We start from the raw sequence: 22141 nt of genomic DNA, 5'->3' as shown, positions 1-22141 counted from the left end.
TACAGGAAGGCTGGGGAGGGACTATTGACAGGGTCTTGTAATGACAGGACAAGGAGTAATGGGTTTGAACTGGCAGAGGGGAGATTCAAACTGGATGTTAGGAAAGGGTTCTTTGCAGTGAGGGTGGTGAGACACTGGCACAGGTTGTCCAGGGAGGTTGTGGAGCACAGAAGCAGAAAATGTGATCAAAGATCACATTCTGTGCTTCTGTGCTCCACAACCTCCCTGGATGTGTTCAGGGACAGGTTGGATGAGGCCTTCAGCAACCTGTTCTAGTGGGAGGTGTCCCTGCCTATGGCATGGGGTTGTACCTGGGTGATCCTTGTGGTCCCTTCCAGCCTAATCCATTCTATGTAATGACCTGTGCTGTTTAAAAGTCTTAGCAAGAAGTATTCTCTGTGCTAGAACAGTGTAGAAGTCACATGCAGTAAGTGCAGGTTGTTCACAGAGGCTCTAGGTAACCTTCCCAGAAGTTTGTCTTCATTGTATCTGAGGTGCTTTAAGAAGAGTGTGGCCAGCAGGTTGAGGAAGGTTCTCCCCCTGTACTCTGGACTAGTGAGGCAGCACATGGAGTATTGTGCCCAGTTCTGAGATCCCCCATTCAAGAGAGACAAGGAACTGCTGGCAGAATGCAATAGAGGGAGGGAACTGCAGCATCTCTTTTTGTGAGGAGAGGATGAGAGACCTGGGGCTGTTTAGTCTGGAGAAGAAGAGATTGAGAGGGGATCTTCTCAATGTTGATCAATAGCTAAAGGGTGGAGATAAAGAGGACATTTGACAATGAGGGTGCAGAAGATGGAAGGGAAATTGACAACTGGAAGGACTTAGAAAACTGAGGGCACTTTCTGGAGGATGTGAGACACCAAAGCATCCCCTGGGAAAGGAAGCTGCCAGCCAGAAAGGGCTGGAGTCAGGAGGTCATGTGGAAGATCTGAGAGTCTGTGACTTGGGATGCAACTGAAATGTGTTCCTCAAAGGTGCTGAGAGGACTGGGGAGAGGATGAGTGACCTGAGGCTCTGTAGCTTGGAGAAGGGCAGACTGTGAGGGGATCTTCTCAATGCTGATCAATAGCTGGAGGGTGGAGGTAAAGAGACTGGGCTGGGCTCTTTTCAGTGATAGGACAAGGAGCAGCAGGCACAAACTAGAACACAGGAGGCTTCATTTGGACTTGAGAAAAAGCTTCTTTACAGTGAGGGTGCCAGAGCACTGGAGGAGGCTACCCAGAGAGGTTGTGGAGTCTCCTCCTCTAGAGACTCTCCAAACCCACCTGGATGCCATTCTGTGCTCCCTGCTAAGCCGAACCTGCTTTGCAGGGCGGTTGGACTAGATGATCTTCAGAGGTTCCCTCCCACCCTCCCCATTCTGTGATTCTGTCTGCCACAGCCCTCTATGTGCAAAACCAGAAACTTTGTGCTGAGTTTCACTTTAAGGGGCAGAGTTTAACAACCACCAGAAAAAACCTTAACCCCACATGAGCTATTTTATTCCAGAAGGACAGCTGCAGAGAGAACATAAAAGGAGAGGGTCTGAAGGGTGGTTTTGCTTTGATGTTTGGTTTGCAGTTAGTTCTGTTAAATGTGGTGCTTGCTGGATCCTGTATCTGTTGAATTAGCAGGCATTGGCTCCGTGCTGCCTTCTGACTGAGCAAGGGCTTGTCTTACTCATGCAGAAAGTGAATGAAGTAAGGGACTGTCGCTTGAAAGAAAAGCCGGGAGAACAGTTGGTGCAGCTCAAAGCCTGAGAAATGTTGTAGGCTGAAGACAGGAAGCTGTGACACCAAGGTGCTCACCCTTCTCTCTGCACTGTTTTTGGTTTTCCATCATGCAATCCTATAAAGCAGGGCATTATCACATGGTGAATGCATCTGCTTTACGTGCACTTTCTGCCCACACTGCTGTGCTCCAGCAGTGCATTGTCAATAAGTGCCACTTATTTAATACTACCTTTTCTCTTTTGCACTGGATGTCTTACGGAATTCATGCCTAGTTAGTGCTCTGAGTCTGTTAAAGCTGGGATTCATTCAGTACAGATGAAAAGAGGGAAAGCAGATTATGGATTCTCTACTGTCTGCCTGTGTGGGTTAGGGGAAATTCCCAGAAATGTCTTCTAGAACTGCTATGAGCTGAAAGATCTTACCCTGCCATGCAGGCAGAGAGTCTGGCCATGCCTTCACCTGGCTCAGGGAAGAGTTCCTGGAGATCTTCGGGGACCTCATTGCTGTCTACATCTACCGCAGCGGAGGCTGTAGCCAGGTGGGGTTGGTCTCTTCTGCCAGGCAGCCACCAACAGAACAATGGGACACAGTCTCCAGTTGTGCCAGGGCAGGTCTAGGCTGGATGTTAGGAGGAAGTTGTTGGCAGAGAGAGTGATTTGCATTGGAATGGGCTGCCCAGGGAGGTGGTGGAGTCGCTGTCCCTGGAGGTGTTGAAGCAAAGTCTGGATGAGGCACTTAGTGCTATGGTCTATTGATGGGCTAGGACTGCATGATAGATTGGACTGGCTGAGCTTGGAGGTCTCTTCCAAGCTGGTTGATTCTATGATTGTATGAACTGTTGCCTGGGGGTGTTCTTACTGCCTTCTACAGAGGGAAAAATTGGAGGACACTTGTGAATTTCCACAAAGAAGCAAGAATAAGTGACCTGCAATAATTTCCCCAGCTCACTGTCAGCAGTGAGCACTGGCAAAATCAAAATGATGACCTCCACAAACTGCCTTCAGAAAGGATGACTATGTGTGATGATTTGGGAGTTACCCAGCCCCCCACACACTTAAGAAAATCACCCAGACTAGACTCAGCTGGCTGGAAGTTAAGGGATGAAGCTCTATTTACAGCTTTGCACAATTTGCAAGCAGATCTATGCAGATATATCTACAGTTATATACAAGTTAAAAGTAATACAGAAACACAATACCCCTCCCAGAAATAATCAGAGTGCCCAAGAGAGCTCCTGACACAGACCCCCTTGTGCTCCCTCTTTCCATCCCTTCAGAAATAACCAGATCACCTGGTAAATCTGGAGATCTGAGGTGAGATGTCAAAAAGATGACAAGGAGGTTAGAGGAAAAAGGGTTAGGTGGGTTAGAGAGTTAAAGCAGAGACAGCCACAGAGACCAGACCACCAGAAGTGAGAGCTGAGCACTGTGTGAGAAGTGTCTTATCTATATTTTGACTAGTTGCATTTCTCAGCAGAAGAATGAGTGATATAGGGTCCAGGTTTTCTTTCTTCTCACAGCTAAGGATTTAATTTCTCTCAGTAAAATATTTCAGTTAGCCTCAAACCAGCACACACTGTCTTATGTTTTTGGTCTTGGCTTCCCTTCAAGCTTGTGTTGGTAAAGTCTAGAGCTAAAAACATTCTGAAGAGGTGAAAAGAGATTCTCATTTGACTTTAAATGCTGATGATTTTCAATGGGAAACCAAAAAGCACAAACTTGTGATAGAATTAGGGAAGTTGTTAGAAGTAGTGTGCTTCAAAACTCTGGCCTAAATTCTACCCACACACTCCAGAAGTGCTAAAAAATTGCATCGGATTCCCATGGATCTGCAGTGCTTCCTTATTCACCACCAACTCATCTGACTTGCACCCTGTACCTGAATTTAACACCAGTCATAGAATCAGCCAGGTTGGAGCAAACCTCCAAGATCATCCAGTCCAACCTAGCACCCAGCCCTAGCCAGTCAACCAGACCATGGCACTAAGTGCCTCATCCAGGCTTTTGAACACGTCCAGGGACAGCAACTCCACCACCTCCCTGGGCAGCCCATTCCAATGCCAATCACTCTCTCTGTGAAGAACTTCCTCCTCACATCCAGCCTAGACCTCCCCTGGCACAACTTGACACTCTTTCCCCTTGTTCTGTGCTGGGTGGCAGGGAGAAGAGAACAACCCCACTGGGCTACAACCTCCCCTGAGGTAGTTGTAGACAGCAATGAGGTCTGCCCTGAGCCTCCTCTTCTGCAGGCTGCACACCCCCAGCTCCCTCAGCCTCTCCTCACAGGGCTGTGCTTCAGGCCCCTCACCAGCTTCGTTGCCCTTCTCTGGACACCTTCCAGCACCTCAACATCTCTCTTGAATTGAGGAACCCAGAACTGGACACAGCACTCAAGGTATGGCCTGACCAGTGCAGAGTACAGGGGCAGGTTAACCTCCCTTGTCCTGCTGGCCACACTGCTTTTGAGCCAGGCCAGGATGCCATTGGCTCTCTTGGCCACCTGGGCACACTGCTGGCTCACATTCAGTTACCATCTACCAGTACCCCCAGGTCCCTTTTTTCCTGGCTGCTCTCAGCCACTCTGTCCCCAGCCTGTAGTGCTGCTTGGGGCTGTTTTGGCCAAAATGTAGAACCCTGCATTTAGCCTTGTTAAATCTCATCCCATTGGCCTCTGCCCACCCATCCAGCCCCTCTGCAGGGCTCTCCTACCCTCCAACAGATCCATACCTGCTCCTAGCTTGCCCCCCTGTTCTGTCATGGAGCCATACCTTTGTTTGCTTGTGGTTGCTGTAAATCTTATTTATTACAGAGAAATACTGAAGGGGTTTGTTGCTCAGGGACTTTTCTTGGTGCCACAAGTTGGATCATAAGGTGCTTTGTTGCTCAAACCTTTTCTGATGGTTAGAGTTGGAATGTATCATTTATCACAAGGGACTACCTCATGTACAGGGTGTTGTTGCCTCCCACAATTGCTTGCTGTTCTTACTAGCTTGTATCTAACTATATTAACTGGATATTTGACAGGTGACATTCTTTTTGTGTGCATTATGGGTCCTTAAGCAGGGTGTGAATGCATTATTTTCACAAGCTATGTCTTTATATTGTGAGAGAATGCTGGTTCAAAAGATTTCTTTAGCTCCTTTACCTTCCAGAACTTCCAGTATGAAAACATACTTTAGGATGTAGAATTTTAACAAGAACCTTCAGAGAAGAACTTGGCATTCAGCTATACTCTGCTGAGAACTTCTCTCCATTTCCCTTCACTTCAACAGACTCTCAATTTGCAAGCGTCCCAGTTCTGCCATGGGAGCACTTCCTACCTGTGAACATGACCCATCTTCAGGCTGCCAAAAGGAAGCCTGAGTGGGATCATGCAGAGAGAAACTCTTGCAAGGCCAGGAGAGATCACAAGTGGCAGATGTGACAGTCAGGATCTTTTTAAAATTAACCTGAATTCATTTGGTGACCTTCTGGTGGCCTTCCAGGATCTGAAGAGGGCCTGCAAAAAGGCTGGGGAAGGACTCTTCAGGATATCAGGGAGTGACAGGACTGGGGGGATTGGAGCAAAGCTGGAGGTGGGGAGAGTCAGCCTGGACATGAGGAGGAAGTTGTTCAGCATGAGAGTGGTGAGAGCCTGGAATGGGTTGCCCAGGGAGGTGGTTGAGGCCCCATGGCTGGAGGTGTTTAAGGCCAGGCTGGATGGGGCTCTGGCCAGCCTGATGTAGGGTGTCCCTGCCCATGTCAGGGGGCTTGGACCTTAGATGGTCCTTGTGGTCCCTTCCAACCCTGACTGATTCTATGATTCTATGACCCGGGCTCACATTTTACATATAGAGTCAGCATTTGAAACTCAGCATGGGGAAAATGCATTCTGCTTCCCAAGTCCTTTTCATGACATTGAGGAGAGGAAAAAGTGGGATGGCCATGTTGACTGAAATTGGTCATGAGGAAGCTCAGGTTTTAACCTAGAGTCACACTGTAGCAGACAATTTGGAAGTGAAGCCATAGCCTGCCCTCCTGCCCAGCTAGCAATGGATGCAACAATGCCCATATGCACTTGTTTCCAGACAGCATCAGTGGGATTCACATTTCATACAGGTATGGTAGGTAAGGAAGTGAGCACTGAGCTTTAACAGGTATGGAAGTCAGGTATGGCAGGTAAGGAAGTGAGCACTGAGCTTTAACAAGTATGGAATTTGGATATGGTAGGTAAGGAAGTGAGCACTGAACTTTAACAAGTATGCACTGGTCAGACCACACCTTGAGTACTGTGTCCAGTTCTGGGCCCCTCAATTCAAGAAGGATGTTGAGGTGCTGGAACATGTCCAGAGAAGGGCAACAAAGCTGGTGAGGGGCCTGGAACACAAATCCTATGAGGAGAGGTTGAGGGAGCTGGGCCTGTTTAGCCTGGAGAAGAGGAGGCTCAGGGGTGGTCTTATTACTGTCTAAACTACCTGAAGGGACATTGTAGCCAGGTGGGGGTTGGCCTCTTCTCCCAGGTAACCAGCAATAGAACAAGGGGACACAGTCTCAAGTTGTGCCAGGGTAGGTATAGACTGGATGTTAGGAAGAAGTTCTTCCCAGAGAGAGTGATTGGCATTGGAATGGGCTGCCCAGGGAGGTGGTGGAGGCACCGTCCCTGGGGGTCTTCAAGAAAAGCCTGGCTGAGGCACTTAGTGCCATGGTCTGGTTGATTGGATAGGGCTGGGTGCTAGGTTGGACTGGATGATCTTGGAGGTCTCTTCCAAGCTGGTTGATTCTATGATTCTATGGCAGGTAAGGAAGTGAGCACTGAGCTTTAACAAGTATGGAAGTCAGGAATGGTAGGTAAGGAAGTGAGCACTGAGCTTTAACAAGTATGGAAGTCAGGAATGGTAGGTAAGGAAGTGAGCACTGAGCTTTAACAACTATGGAAGTCAGGAATGGTAGGTAAGGAAGTGAGCACTGAGCTTTAACAAGTATGGAAGTCAGGTATGGCAGGTAAGGTAGTGAGCACTGGACTTTAACAGGCATGACAAATAAAGAAGTGAGCACTGAACTTTAACAGGTATGGAAATCAGGTATGGCAGGTAAGGAAGTGAGCACTGAATGTTAGCAGGTATGGAAGTCAGGTATGGCAGGTAAGGAAGTGAGCACTGAGCTTTAACAGATGTTCTGTGCACACCAGGGTGAAAAAGAGTGAAAATTGGTTTGAGTGCCCATTTTTTTTGTATGTATAATGAGCAAGGAATTGTGAAGCCATGTCAGTAATTCATATGCAGTGTCTCTTAAGTCAGTACTATGCTTGAATAAATGGAACTTGTGCTGGAGGCAATACATAACAGTTCAGTTCAGGAGGCTCAGGGCAGACCTCATTGCTATATATAGCTACCTGAAGGGAGGTTGTAGCCAGGTGGGGTTGGTCTCTTCTGCCAAGCAAGCAGCAACCAAACATGGGGACACAGTCTCCAGTTGTGCTGGGGGAGGTCTAGGCTGGATGTTAGGAGGAAGCTGTTGGCAGAGGGAGTGCTTGGCATTGGAATGGGCTGCCCAGGGAGGTGGTGGAGTTGCCGTCCCTGGAGGTATTCAGGAAAAGAGTGGATGAGGCACTTAGTGCCATGATCTAGTTGAATGGACAGGGCTGGGTGCTAGGTTGGACTGGATGATCTTGGAGGTCTCTTCCAACCTGGTCGATTTTATGATTCAGTCCCATTTCTTCCCAGCCCCAGCTTTTGTAGTCAAAACCAAGTATATTTCAGGGTGGCTCCTATTTTAGGAAGTAGCTGTTTCTCCCAACTGAGGTTCTCTGTCTATGATCCCCTTGCTGTGAAATGCTCCTGAAATCACTTAGCACAGAATTTGATCAAGAAGTAAGAAATGTTTTCTAACAAAACACAACTAGGTTGCTTTAAAACAAAAAGTAGTTGAGCAGGGATTTCTTAGCTCTTAGCTCCTTAGTGAAATGTAAAAGCTTGGCTACATGAGAGCCAAAGAGATTTAAAAACACCACCTGGACTTCTTAGCTAACAGGCAGACTCGAAGACAACTTTTTTCCAACCCAGGAAACCCTCCAAAACTTCAAATGAAAAAACTCTTGCCAGCCTTTCCCACCAAAGTAGAAGTGACCTGATGTTCAGCCTCCATTTCAGCTAGTGGGTACCATGAGGAGTTTGTAACCTGGAGAACTTACTGGCAGTGACTGAAAAGCCTGTGGATGGGTTTAAATACCTGGTGTAAGGCACTCTGGTTAGAAGAGATCAGCCTTAAGCAATATATGATGACCAGTTTCCTAGTTCCTCCTTGTGCCTTGGCTCAGGAAAGGAAAACACTTCCTCTTCCTTCTGAGGGCCCCAGACTTCCTGTGCCATCTATTTATACAATTGTTGTAATGAGCCCCATGTTAACCACTTGGTTGCTTGGCTTAGGGCAGGCTTTACATCTCAGAATCACAGAATGGCAGGGGCTGGAAGGGGCCTCCAAAGCTCATCCAGTCCAACTCCCCTGTCGGAGCAGGATCTCCTATACCAGATCACAGAGTGACATGTCCAGACAGGTTTGGAATATCTCCAGAGAGAGAGACTCCACGTCCCCCCTGGGCAGCCTGTTCCAGGGTTCTGTCACCCTTGCAGGGAAAGAATTCCTCCTCATGTTTAAATGAAACTTCCTATGCCTCAGCTTCCACCATTGCCCCTTGTCCTGTCTTTGGGCATCACTGAGAAGAGGCTGGCTCCAGCCCCCTGGCACTCACCCTCCACATATTTATGGGCAGTGATGAGGTCACCTCTCAGTCTCCTCTTCTCCAGCCAGCACAGCCCCAGCTCCCTTAGGCTCTCCTCATAACAGAGCTGTTCCATTCCCTTCATCATCTTTGTGGCTCTGTGCTGGTCTCTCTCAAGCAGTTCTATGTCCCTCTTGAACTGGGAGACCCAGAACTGGACACAGCATTCCAGATGTGGCCTCACAGGCGCAGGGCCGGGCAGAGGGGCAGGAGAACCTCTCTTGACCTACTAGCCACAGCCCTTTTAATCCACCCCAAAATGGCATTGCCCCTCCTGGCCACAAGTGCACATTGCTGTCTCTCTTTTTGCTTGGTATCTTTATACTCCACTCTTCAAGAGCTGCTTCACAGCAAACCCATATTTGAAGTATCTTCATTGAGATGTTCCACTGGCCAGGTGGCATTCCTTGGAAATAATGAAGAACAGACCTAGGTTGGGCCCTGTTGGTCTTTCTACACCAGATGAAAGGAAGATAAGGTGCCCTCAGCCATACAAAAACCTGGTAAAAGTCTAGGTGGATGAATTTAGAAGGAGATCACAAGGTTTAAGCAAAGACCAAAGGCTTTAGTCATACTTGTCCTCAGGAAATTAACAACCCAGAAAACTTCATCTTGAAGCCAGGAACAAGTCATAGATAATTGTATTAAAACATTTGTCAATGAGGGTACAGAAGATGGAAGGCAAATTGATAACTGGAAGGACTTAGAGAACTGAGGGCAGTTTCTGGAGGATGGGAGACACCAAGACATCCCCTGGGAAAGGAAGCTGCCAGCCAGAAAGGGCTGGAGTCAGGAGGTCATGTGGAAGATCTGAGAGCCTGTGACTCAGGAATGGTGTGGCCAGCAGGAGCAAGGAGGTCATTCTGCCCCTCTACTCTGCACTGGTTAGACCACACCTTGAGTGCTGTGTTCAGTTCTGGGCCCCCCAGTTTAGGAGGGACATTGAGATGCTTGAGCATGTCCAGAGAAGGGCAATGAGGTTGGGGAGAGGCCTTGAGCACAGCCCTACGAGGAGAGGCTGAGGGAGCTGGGATTGGTTAGCCTGGAGAAGAGGAGGCTCAGGGGAGACCTTATTGCTGTCTGCAACTACCTGAGGGGAGGTTGTAGCCAGGAGGAGGTTGCTCTCTTCTCTCAGGTGGCCAGCACCAGAACAAAAGGACACAGCCTCAGGCTACGCCAGGGGAAATTTAGGCTGGAGGTGAGGAGAAAGTTCTTCCCTGAGAGAGTCATTGGACACTGGAATGGGCTGCCCGGGGAGGTGGTGGAGTCGCCGTCCCTGGGGCTGTTCAAGGCAGGATTGGACGTGGCACTTGGTGCCATGGTCTGGCCTTGAGCTCTGTGGTAAAGGGTTGGACTTGATGATCTGTGAGGTCTCTTCCAACCCTGATGATACTGTGATACTTGGGATGCAACTGAAATGTGTTCCTCAAAGGTGCTGAGAGGACTGGGGAGAGGATGAGTGACCTGAGGCTCTGTAACCTGGAGAAGAGCAGACTGCGAGGGGATCTTCTCAATGCTGATCAATAGCTGGAGGGTGGAGGTGAAGAGACTGGGCTGGGCTCTTTTCAGTGGTGCCCAGTGACAGGACAAGGAGCAGCAGGCATAAACTAGAACATAGGAGTTTTCACTTGAACTTAATGAAGAACTTCTTTATTTTGAGGGTGCCAGAGCACTGGAGCAGGCTAGCCAGAGAGATTGTGGAGTCTCCTTCTCCAGAGACTTTCACAACTCTTCTGGACATTGTCTTCCTGTCCAACCTGCTCTAGCAGGGCGGTTGGACTAGATGATCTCCAGAGGTTCCTTCCAATCCCCACCACTGCATGAGCCTGGGGTTCTGTGTAATTCTGTGTTGCCACAAGCTGCTCCCTAGCATGCATTTGTACACTAGATGTTTCCTCTCCTTCTGCAATGGCTGTGGTCAGCACCACGCTGAGGTGCCAGTGGCGATGCTGGAGGAGTCTCCTGTGAAAGAAGAGCCTGCCTTCCACACCGCTCCAGTGTCCTGGCAGCTCTGGCAGGAGCTTTCTGAGGATGTGGCGTGTTACCATGGAGATGACACTTGCCATCCACATTTCTGATGGCTTGAAAAATTCCCCTTGCAATTAAAACAAGATCTATCCTCTGATAACCCTGAGGAAATAGTTACTAAGTGAAGGTGGGGGTGGGGGGATGGAAGGGAAGTGGATTTCATTGTTGGGCTCTGCTCGGGTGGGTCCAGCTTACTCTGCACTGCACCATCCTGCTCCAGTTTGTTTGCATTCTGCATCTGCTCCCTGTCTCAAAACCCAGAGCAGGTCTGCACAAAGTTTAGGCTGTGTTTTGCCTTGCTCCTGTCATCTGGTGTAGTTGTCTTGAGGAAAAACATCTTCAATTTGAAGTTGCTGGAGCATCGGGGCAGGCTGCAAGAGAGGTTGTGGAGTTTCTTTCCCTAGAGACTTTCAAAACCTGCCTGAATGTGTCTCTGTGCAACCTGCTCTGGGTGAACCCACTTTAGCAGAGGGGTTAGACTAGATCATCTTTGGAGGCCCCTTCCCACCCCCAACATTCTGTGATTATGTGTAACATTGACTCAGAGTACACCACTTTCGGTGCTCCGCAACCAGAGGTGGACTGACTCAATGCCACTATTTCACTTTCCATTGCTGCTTGTCCTTCCCAACCTAGAAACCTTTGCCACAAGTTCAAGTGGTCTGCTTTCCTAGCTTGCTGATAGTGAAAGTCTTTTGAGCAGCAAGGTGAACACTAGGTGCAACATTACCTAGCCAGGTCTTCTGTACTAAACTGGTGTTATGCAGGCACCATTCCTGCAGTGCCTGCACTACCGGGCTGGGAACACTCACAGCCTGGGCAAGAGTGCCCTGGGGATGGGCTGATGGATGACAAGGTGACCTGCTTAGTGGCTGAAGAAAAGGCTGTAGATGTTGTTTATCTGGACTTTTGTCAATGTCTCCCACAGCACTCCCCTGGAGAAACTGGCTGCAGATGGCCACTTTGCTGGGTTATAAACTAGCTGGATGGCTGGGCCCAAAGAGTGCAGGAGAACAGAGGTGAATGGAGTTGCATCCAGTAGCACAAGTGGTGTTCTGCAGGGCTCAGTACTCTTTACTGTCTTTACCACTGATATGATTGAGGGGATCGAATGCACCCTCAGTAAGTGTGCAGGGTACATTAAATTGGGTGGGACTATTGATCTACTTATCATGCAATCAGCCAGGTTGGAAGAGACCTCCAAGCTCACCCAGCCCTGTCCAATCAATCAGACCATGGCACTAAGTGCCCCATCCAGACTTTTCTTAAACACCTCCAGAGACAGCAACTCCACCACCTCCCTGGGCAGCCCATTGGCTCTGCAAAGAGATGTAAACAGTCTGGATCGATGGGCTGAGGTCAGTTGTGTGAGATTTAACAAGGCCAAGTGCTGGCTCCTGCACTTGGGTCACAACTCCATGCAATGCTACAGGCTTGGGGCAGAGTGGCTGGAAAGTAGTTGAGCAGAAAATGACCTGGGGGTGCTGGCTGACAGACACTGAACACGAGTCAGCGTGGCCCAGGTGGCCGAAAAGGCCAGCAGCATCCTGGCCTGTAACAGGGATAGTGCAGCAGGAGTAGGGAAGTGATTGTGCCTCTGTACATAGCACTGGTGGGACCACACCTTGAGTGATTCAGTTTTCTGGGCCCTCACTACAAGACAGACATTGAGCTGCTGAAGTGTTTCCAGAGAAGAGCAATGAAAAAGGTGGAGGGTCTGGAGAATAGATCTTACGAGGTGCAGCTGAGAGGACTTGGGGTGTTGAAGCTGGAGAAAAGGAGGCTGAGCAGAGACCTCATTGCTCTCTACAGCTTTCTGACAGGAGGATTTAGTGAGGTGGGGGTCAGTCTCGTCTCAAGTGATACAAACAGAGGAGGTGGCCTGAAATTGCACCAGGGGAGGCATAGATTGAATGTTAGGAGAAATCCCTTTACTGAAAGAGTGGCCAAGCATTGGAAAAGTTTACCCAGGGAGGTGGTGGAGTCACCATTGCTGTTTGAGAAACATGTAGCTATGGCACTTCAGGACATGGTTTGATATCCATGGTGGTGTTGGGTTGACAGTTGGACTCCGTGAATGTGGAGGTCTTTACCAAGCAGGACGATCCTGTGATGCTGTGATTGGGATGTGCTGTCGTTGCACTTGGCACTGGTGGTAGCCCAGCACCTTGCAGCTGTGTGTCGACCGAGGCTGTCACACAGCCTTTGTCCTCATCCCTTCCCCAAGGGGAGGAGCAAGTGCATCAAGGTCTTGCTGCTACTCTTCTCTCTCCCAATGCAACCTACACACAGTTTGTGAGGCAACGCAGAGCAGTGTGCCCTGCCCTCTCGGAGGGAGTGGGGATATTTGGGGAGCTCTTTGAATGGAGAGGAGCTCATTTCACAGTGCAGGCAGAGAGGGCTGTGGAGCACTGCTTGGCGCTGGAGCGGCACAGCCCTTCCCGCAGGCTTCCTCTGGTGAGGCCTTTGCAAATAATAACCATTATAACACAAAAGAAGAGGAGCATGCACAACCCAACAGCCTCTGCCTGCACCCTCGTGATGACAACGCTGCTGTGTAGTGAGGCAGGGCCACCACTTTGGCTTTCACAGCCTGGGGGAGTGCGCCTGAGCTCCTCACCATCAGTGGCCACTGGTTGGGTTTGGGGCTCCCCCCGTCCTTCTCTCTGTGCTTAGCTAGGCTGCTGGGAGCTCCCAGCCCCACCACTTCCCCATTGCCCCATTGCAGCTCTTGCAGCCTCTGTGCAGCTGCTTGAAGCATGCGTTCAGCTCCCTGCTGAGTTCTGTCTGAACACCCAAAGGTGCCATTCTGTATTTTTACCTTATGCTGCAGGGAGCTGATCCTTTTTATCCTGACTGGGCTTGGGGAAGGTGAGCTGCCAGAGCCTGGCACTGCTGGCATGGAGACTGCCTCTCCTTGGGAACAAGCAGCTGGACTCAGATGCTTGCAAAGCCCAGCTGCTCCTTGCAGCCACAAATGCCAGTTACCCGTGATGGAGGAGGTGGCAGCGTTCAAGAGAGGTGTCTGGAGGTGGTGAACTGGCTGCCTGGCCAGCCAGCCAAGCTGCCAGGACAGAAGGAGTGTATGTAACAGTGGTGCCTCTCTGCACATGCATCCTGCCAGCCTGCACGTGAGCCAAGGCTTATGGTCACTCTGGGGAATTTGAGGTGGACCACAGGCTTCAGTCCACCCTTGAAATGTGGCACAGCAAGTTAGAGGAAGGAGGTCTGTTACAAAAGGCTGCTGCTTCTGGTTGCCACAGAGACCAGCATGGTTTCAGGGACTGAACTATCCTTGGCAGCAAAAAATGCTAGTTCAGCCTTTCCTCCTACTTCTAACAAGGTTCTATTTGGCCTGAAAAGAGCTATGCAGGGCAATCTGCAGAGCTTGCAGGCACTGTGGAACAGCAGGAGCTGAGAGGCAAAACAAGGATGAGAAGACAGAGTTTGAGCACTGGAGGTGGGATCAGAGGCTGTGGGGACAGTCATCAGTCAGTGGATTCTAGGGAAGTGGGCAGACAGTGAGGTCTTGAAGAAGTGAAGTAGGAGTGTGAAGACAACTTTGGAAAGAGGAGGAGCAGGGTAGCCTGCAGTATTTCAAGAGGTGGGAGAGATTACTGGTGGCAAAGCTTTCCTCCTGCACAGAGATGCAGATGGCAAACCCTGACCTGCCTGTGGTTTAGGGTCTGAGTGTGCACTCAGCTGCAGCTGATGTGATTTTCCAGGTGCTCTTTGGGAGAGCTTAGGGCCAAACAAACCATCACAAGCCTTCTTTCTCATGACCTCCAGCTGTGGCTGCTGGAGGTGGTGAGCAGAAGGCAGATCAGGAAGATTGAATCTAGAGGACAAATACTGCCATGGGCTGGGCGTGAAGACTGAGCATGCTACCATCCTGCAGTCAGTGCTGCTAACAGTGCACTTCAGGCTGCCAGAAGCTACGTAAATAACCTCAAAATCAGATGGTTTTGAGCAGAGAAAGGTAATGCTGCAGGGAAGATGAACAGAGAAACATGGAAGCAGTTTGCCAAACTACTCCAGGTCTGTCCCAGTGCAGCACTGTGGCTTTAGGATCCTTTCTGTGAGGGTTTGGGTGTTCCCTGACCCCCCACACTTTGGAAATCACCCAGACTAGACTCAGCCAGCTCTGGAAATTGGATGAAGCTTATATTTACAGCTTAGCTCAATATACAAACAGATAGTTACAGGATATACAGTTATAGACAGAAATAGACAGAAACACAACAGCCCTCCCAGAAACCTGAGTCCCCAGGAGGGGCTCCCAACAGCCCTTCCACCTTCTCCCACCCCTCTCAACCTTACCCCAGTCCCAAGAAAGAATGGAGGCTCAGCCAGGGGGTTAGGAAGCAAAGTGGATTAATCAGAAGGACAGCAGAGAGGCTAGAGAGAGAAAAATAATGCAGCTCTGAGCTCCCCAGCAGAAGAAGCATTGCCTTATCTATGTCTGGATTCCTGTCCTCTCCTCTCCTCTCCAGGCATCCTGCTCTGGTGCTCTGGCACACTCAAAAATTTTTTTCCTTATGTTTAAACAAAACCTCTAGTGTTCCAGTTTGTGCCCTTTGTCCCCTGTCCTGTCACTGGGCACCACTGAAAAGAGCCCAAAACCATCCTCTTGTCCCCACCCATTAGGTAATGATAAGCATGGATAAGCTCTCCCCTCAGTCTGCTCCCCTCCAGGCTAAAGAGCCACAGGTGTCTCGGCCTTTCCTTGTAACAGAGATGCTGCAGTCTCCTCAGCATCTTCGTAACCTTCCACTGGACTCTCTTTAGAGACCTGAAATCCTATCTCTGTCTTCAGGTATCTGTTTCCTAGGATTAGTGGCCAGGGCTTTGCAAGAGAAAGGTTTAGTCACAGTTAAAATGCAGCTGGCAAGCTTGGTGTCATGCCTGAGCTGTGCCCTGAGCCTCAGCCTCTTCAGTCTTCACCTGAGCAGGTTGTAATGTGATGGTACCTTGATAGCTTGTTCCACCTGAACCTTTCTGAATCCTGGAAGCAATGCTAATGTCTAAGAGATTTAGACTTGTTTATCTTGCAATTTCACAGAAAAATTCTTCCTGGGTACCAAAAATAGAACAGTCCAGGAGGGTTTGTGCTCAATAAAAGAGGGAATGGAAAGATTAATCTGGGAGAATTGCTTGGGTTTAAACTCTTGCATGGCTTCGAAGCCAAGGGCACTGCACTGAACAAGAGAGCTCCTTCACCTGGCTTCGGTGAATCTCCCGGACTGCCTCTTTTGCTGACTGCTGGAGCATGTGTGTGCATCTGGTTCTGTTTGTACTGCAGGAGTCACTCTGCACAGAGCCTGTGGTCAGCTGGGCTGGCTTTCACAGGACAGCAGTAGTGGCTTTCTCTCTCTCTGACTTTCTTTTTCCTTTGGAGAGGAGCAGTGTGGCTGCGGTAGGAAATTCCAGACCACAACAGCCTCTGTATTTTGTTTCAGGCATCAGAGGGTGTTCCTGTGAAGTATTTTGAGACCTTGGAGGAACTGATAGACTTCTACAAGCAGGAGAACATGGGGCTGGTATGGCACCTCAAATACCCAGTGCCGCGGGAAGAGGAGGAGGCTGCTGATGAACCAGAGGAGGATGCTGGTAAGAAACCCATGATGTGCCTTTGGTGATGCAGACCCTTGACACTCAGTCTGGACTGGAGATATGCAGTGCAGACAGTGGGATTGGAGCATGCCATGCAATAAAATGGAGCAGGACATAGAGACACCTAAAGTGACAAGACTTTGAGGCAGTGAGTTGTCATGGCTCTGGGGCAGTACCCTGCCTGGGGCACTATTTCAGCTCACCTGAGTGAATCTCTGCAGAAGCCTATTGTATCTGGTGCAGATGAATCTCTTGTACTTCATCTGGACTCAAGCTTGTTTACATCAAGCCATCTAACATGTCTCTTTAGGGCCCTTGTCTCAGCAGCAGAGATGCTCCCCTAGAGACTTGAAGCACACCTCTTTGTAGTGCCACACAGCTGCTGCTGCTGCTGCTGCTGTGGTTCTTGGGTCACTTGAAACTTAACCCACTTTATCTGCTCCGATCTGGAGAACGCTCCCGGCAGTCAGATGCCACATCAGCAGACAGTAACTTGATGCACAGAGGCAGATGCACGATGAAGGGGTGTGATTATTGGCACCATCCCAACTACTTTATATGGAATATCACTGCGCGTTCCCGACACTCACTGGTCTTGGATAGCTCCTTGGATTTTTCCTGGATCATCCCTTGGATCTGTCATTGTTCTCCTGAATCTCAGGGGAAGGTCATGCCCACAGAGCCATCCTTCCTGTCCTTTCTGACGTCTGCCTGGAAACAGTGAGCATTACAATGAAAGTTGTCCGAAGGACATAGTCCTGTGGCAGAGAAGCATGTGCAGCAAAGCAGATCGATGTGCCCTGTGTACATTTATGCAATCCAATGGATGCCTAAGAGGAGCTGGAAGATTTTGGTATGCAGTTCTCATCAAGAAACAGAACAAAATTTTGCAAAGCTGCTCAGGAAAGATGTTCCTGTTTTTTGGCCAGCTGCACCGAGCCTCCAGCTCTCAGGGCGGGGGAGGGAGCTACAGCAAAAATAAAACACAGAGAGGCGAGCAGTAGGGAATGAAGTTCTAGCCAAGACTAGGAGCCTTTAGACTAAGAAATATTAGCACTGGGGCTAGGCTGTTGATGTTCAGGATTTAACTTTGCTGCCATCATGCTGAAGCCATGTAGGGTTGATTGATGTCTTGCCCATCCTACACATAGAATCACAGCGGGAGAGGAGGAGCACCCACATTCCCTGCAGATACATTGCCCAGCTGTGCCACTGATGGGTGCTCCAGGGACTCTGTGAATCACAGCTTCTGCCTGGGAGCAATGGATCATTTGGGGGTGTCTTTTTCTATGAAAAAAAATCCACCATTGAGAAATAACCAAACAAAATCTCACAGCTCAACCAACTAGGTATGACAAGTGTATCAATCTGTTAGAGTAATTGATATAAAAAGAAAGGCAACACTGTTGGGATAGGTAGAGGTGAACCAGCCAGAAGAGGGTGGTATGCTGAGCAGCAGGATGACACAGCAGGAAATCCCTCTATGCTTCCAACTTGATGCCCACAAGGCAAGGCAGGGTACTCCATCCCTCTGTACTGGATTATGGGGTCTGTGTTCACCTGTGTTTGCATAGTTTAGCTGTTCAATTCTTTCTATTAGCAGCTTCCAGTGCTCTTTCTATCATGCTCCTCTGCTCTGCCCCACTAGCAGAATCTCCATGGTAATGATATGGATGAGGTAAAACTATGTTCTCTAAGTGTTATATTTGAAGTAACTAATTAACCTTCAGAGCTGCTGCACAGATGAGACAGTCAGACCAGCACAGATGAGGTTACACTGCCTGTAGATGAGGTCCATCCAAGCCTGGTAGCTCAGCCCGCTGGTTTTGGCATCACTGAGAGCAGGGCTGAAGACTATAAGACCCTGAACTTTCCAGCTTTGAAATCAGGGGTCCTTCAGAAGAGATGGTTTCTGTAATGATTGCCCCTTGCCCCGCCTGTGGGTGGTGGGAGGGGAGGTCAAATTACCGTGCTGGGATGACTGTGCCTTTCCCTTTCTCCTTGCCAGACCTGGTACCCACACCTCCTCTCCTGCCCCCACGCAACATCCTCATGACACAGACGAGCAGCGAGACGAAGGAGCTGTCTTCTCTCCCTGAAAACTCCCGGCTGGCAGATGTCAATAAACTGTCCCTTTCTGAGACACTACTCCAGCGACTGCAGTACCAGGACACAAGCAGGTGAGGATGGCAAGCCACAGGGCTGCAGAAACAGCCTTTAGCCCAGCTCTGGGCTTTCTCTGTTTGGGACAGCTGAGGACCTACTTGATTCAGTGAAACTGCTCCTCGTTTATACTACCAAATGAAGAACAGAAGCAGATGTACAGTATGTTGGCTACTTTTCACAGCCCAGCTGTCACCAAGAAAAAAATTACCTTTCTGAAGTATTAGAATTGCCAATAGACTTTCTCCACTGAGGTTTCCTCTTCTAATAGAAAGGATGGATATAAAAAAAATTCTTCACTGAAGCAGTGATCAGGCATTGGAATAGGCTGCCCAGGGAGGTGGTGGAGTCACCATCCCTGGACGTGTTTGAAACACATGTAGTCAATGGCACTTCAGGATGTGGTTTAGTGACTGTACTGGTTTTGGTTTGATCACAGAATCATAGAATCAACCAGGTTGGAAGAGACCTCCAAGATCATCCAGTCCAACCTATAACTTGATGGTTGGACTTGATGATTTTAGAGGTCTTTTCCAACCTGGTTGATTCTATGAGTCTGTGAATATCATAGAATCAACCAGGTTGGAAGAGACCTCCAAGATCATCCAGTCCAACCTATAACTTGATGGTTGGACTGGATGATTTTAGAGGTCTTTTCCAACCTGGTGGATTCTAGGAGTCTGTGAGTCTGCACAAGGCAGGCACAAGCTAAGTGTGTGTACCTTGTTTACCACAGGACCCTGGGCAGGCCAGACTCAGTGGCTCCAGGTTCTCTTGTGTCCTTTTCCTGTGCTTGGCTCTCTCGTGGAGCAGAAAACATGCCTAGGCAAGGCAGGATATGTATTAAGCCTACTTTGGGCCTGTCAGGCCTGCCATGACACCAGATCTGCAAAGTTTAAAAAGAGAAGAAAATCAGCAGGCACATTTGTTGGCAGGGTGTTGGGAGGCTGTGCGCAAGCGGTGGTCATGTGGCACCACAGGTCCTGTGTTGGGGGCCCGCTAGCAGCTGGTTGATTGGGAGAAATCCAGTTTTGTTCAGCTGGATGCTCTATTTCATCTGCTAAGCAGCCAACTGGGGACTTTCTGCCTGTGTTGGGGCACAAGGCAGCACATACAGTCTGCCTGATTATTCATCCTTCTGGTGCCCAGGCTGGGAGGAGGAGGAGAGCGTCCTGTAGAGCTCTGTGCTCTCAGTCCCTCTGTGGAGGGAAAGGAGAAGATGTAAGCAGTGTGGAGGGGCATCCATGGTCCAATTCTGAGAACTGCATATTTACACTGAAATTCAAGGCAAACACCCCCATGTCTGTCTGTGCTGGCAGTGGAAGCAGCAGGAAAATAAAGCTGTCTGAGAGCAGGGAGAAGAGCTGGCCTTTGACCTGTCTGTTTCTTTCAGTGTCTCTGACGAGCATCTTAAACTCATCCAGGATTACCTGCGTGTTCACATCATCAGCGACTTTGAGATGGTGCAGACTGGTTCAAGCAATCTTCCTCAGCTGAAGAAACTACTTGCAGTTCTTTGCAAAGGACTCTTCAGGTAATTAGAGCCTGGTTTTCAGAGGTCAGAGGACATGCTGTAACACTGTGGTCTAATGTAGGTTCCACATGCATGCATTCAGAACTTGCATTTCTGTCACAGGAAATTGGCTTACCCTCAGAAACATGACACTTAGAACTCATGACCTGTCATTCTGGTCCAAAGATGGGAAATCTATATAAAAGACATAGCCCTGAGAGTGAAGTTTCCCTGTAGGTGGCTTCAGTCTGTGGAGTTTTGGGGTTTTTTTAATGCTTTGTTGAGAGAGAAAGAAAACAAAGAATGTACTGAGAGATTAGCTGCATAATTTGGTAATGCATAAATGACACCCACAGAATTGTCAAGCACAAGTGGTTTATGGAAACAAGCACATATTGGTGTATAGCTGTGTTTTAAACACTGATTTTCCTTCCCACTAATGCACACTGAGCCTGGAGTGATTCCACTGATGTCAGAAAAGTCCAGCTCAAGCCTAGGTGCTATAGAACTGACCTTTCCTATTTAGAAACCTCCCAGACCACCAACATTGAAAACTAAAACCTCACAGACCTCACTCCTCCTCTGGTGGAGGGATGGGATTTTTCCACCCTTTCTGCTTGTAAGTAAATGAGGAGGCTATTGCACACCTCTCCAGAGATCTTAGAGCACTCTGTGGCAGAGGGCACATTCTTTCACACTTGCATTTGTGGCTATGCCTGGCAATATCCTTCTCTCCAGTGGACTTAGCCATGAGGCTGGTAATGCTAGTGGCCTGATCTTGTTCTTACAGAGCTCACCAAGACTGAAGAAAGGGCTAAAATTAGGGCTGAATACTGCTGATTTTCTTGGCTTGAACCCATGGAAGGAAAGCAAGCAGTGAGTGAGGTCTGAAGTGGTGGGCACGGTGCATGTTTTACCAGGCAGAGGGAGAGGAATATGCAGCCCTGCTCCTTGTCAGAAGCAACCTACCTGCCTGGCAGGACCAAAGAAAGACTGTGCACAGAACTGCCTTTCTGTGTCCTGCTTGAGGAGTTTGGCTTTCTCTTCCCACAGAGGAGGAGACAGAGGTGGCTAGCTAAGAATAAACCTGAACAATGGAAACTGCAATGTAATGAAATCAGAAATGTGAGGTTTGTGTTCCTAAAACACCTCCAGTACTTCTCTTCTGACGAGAGCTGGCTTTTCCCATTTCCAACTTCCTATTCCGCTTCACCTTACCTGGGTGTCACAGTCCTAGCCCTCACAAATGTACACGGGAGATGCAAGAAAGGAGATGCAAGAGGGCCACTTCCTGGCTGACTGGGCTTTTCAAAGTGTCATCCTAAAGCAGACCTGGGGGAGTTCTGCCGCTGGAAGCCTGTGGAGCGCAGGGGCACTGCATCACAGCAAAAGGCAAGCTGCCTGCCCTCCATCCTTCTACTGGCTATGGAAATGTATGTCCTTAAGCAGCTCTTCTCCCTTTCCCCAGCTTTTTGGCTCCATACCTGCACTATTTCAGTTAGATGGAGCTGCTTTCTCCGTGTTTTCATGAAGGTCCAGAACTGCAGGCTGTTTTCAGTCCCAGTTGGATCCCTCTGAGGAACCTCTTCACCTCTATCCAGATTGTCCCATGAATCTCCACCATTCAATCAAATTATTTGCTTAGCTTCAGATGGCAAATAGTCAGATGCTTGGATATTGTTTTCTGCAGTCTTGAGCTTCAAGATTCTGTGGGGTTTTAGCTTACCTCTCTTATCGGACTTGAGAACTCAAATCTAATCAGCAGTGTTACCTTAAATTAGTTTTTATTTACTTCAGCTTTCTCCAGCTGCAGAGGGATCCCAGTTGAACCTGCAGGTAATTGCTGGGCATGTTCCCAGCTGAACATGCAGGTAATTGCTGTGATGTTGTCTTTTTTTCTCTCAGTAATGTTCAGTTTAATTATTGTCACATTACTTGAGAATAAGTTGTGAAAAGCTGACAAAGAAGAAGAATTGTTAACTGGCACAGCTTGAGCTCTTTCACTGGAGCTGAAGCTCCTTTGAGTTTCCTGGCACTGCCAAAGGTTAGGAGTGTGCAGAACTGTGCTGAACTGACCTTGGCTGTTTGTCAGCCACACCAGTTTGCTATGAATCCAAGGGGTTTGTGATGCTGTATCTTGGCTGATACCAATCTCCCAAACCCCAGCGTTGCTATCTCTCAGTGTCACTCTCAAACACACTGTGAGAAATTAGCACCCTGATGCTCTTGGGGTGACTCACTTCTGTGTTTCGATATTGGGCTGTGGGTAAGCAGTGACTGCTGATGTTAGCAAGGCAGAGAGGGTGCATCCTGGAGTTGTGGATTCAGTGATTAGGAGAAGGAAAGAGCTTAT

At 48.9% G+C, this 22141-nt stretch overlaps 1 protein-coding gene across 2 annotated transcripts in view; it reads left to right on the top strand.

Annotated features, from left to right (window-relative positions):
- Positions 1 to 22141, top strand: part of INPP5D (inositol polyphosphate-5-phosphatase D) — a 71358-nt gene that overhangs the window by 20114 nt on the left and 29103 nt on the right. For both annotated transcript variants that reach the window (XM_064165301.1, XM_064165300.1), the window contains exons 3-5: positions 15959 to 16109; positions 18121 to 18292; positions 19669 to 19809. In XM_064165301.1, the coding sequence (XP_064021371.1) occupies positions 15959 to 16109; positions 18121 to 18292; positions 19669 to 19809 (464 nt within the window). The remainder of the gene's footprint in view (positions 1 to 15958; positions 16110 to 18120; positions 18293 to 19668; positions 19810 to 22141) is intronic.

Source organism: Pogoniulus pusillus, chromosome 26 (assembly GCF_015220805.1).
Source record: "Pogoniulus pusillus isolate bPogPus1 chromosome 26, bPogPus1.pri, whole genome shotgun sequence".
Classification (NCBI taxonomy): domain Eukaryota; kingdom Metazoa; phylum Chordata; class Aves; order Piciformes; family Lybiidae; genus Pogoniulus; species Pogoniulus pusillus.
This window is presented reverse-complemented; position numbering and strand designations above follow the sequence as displayed.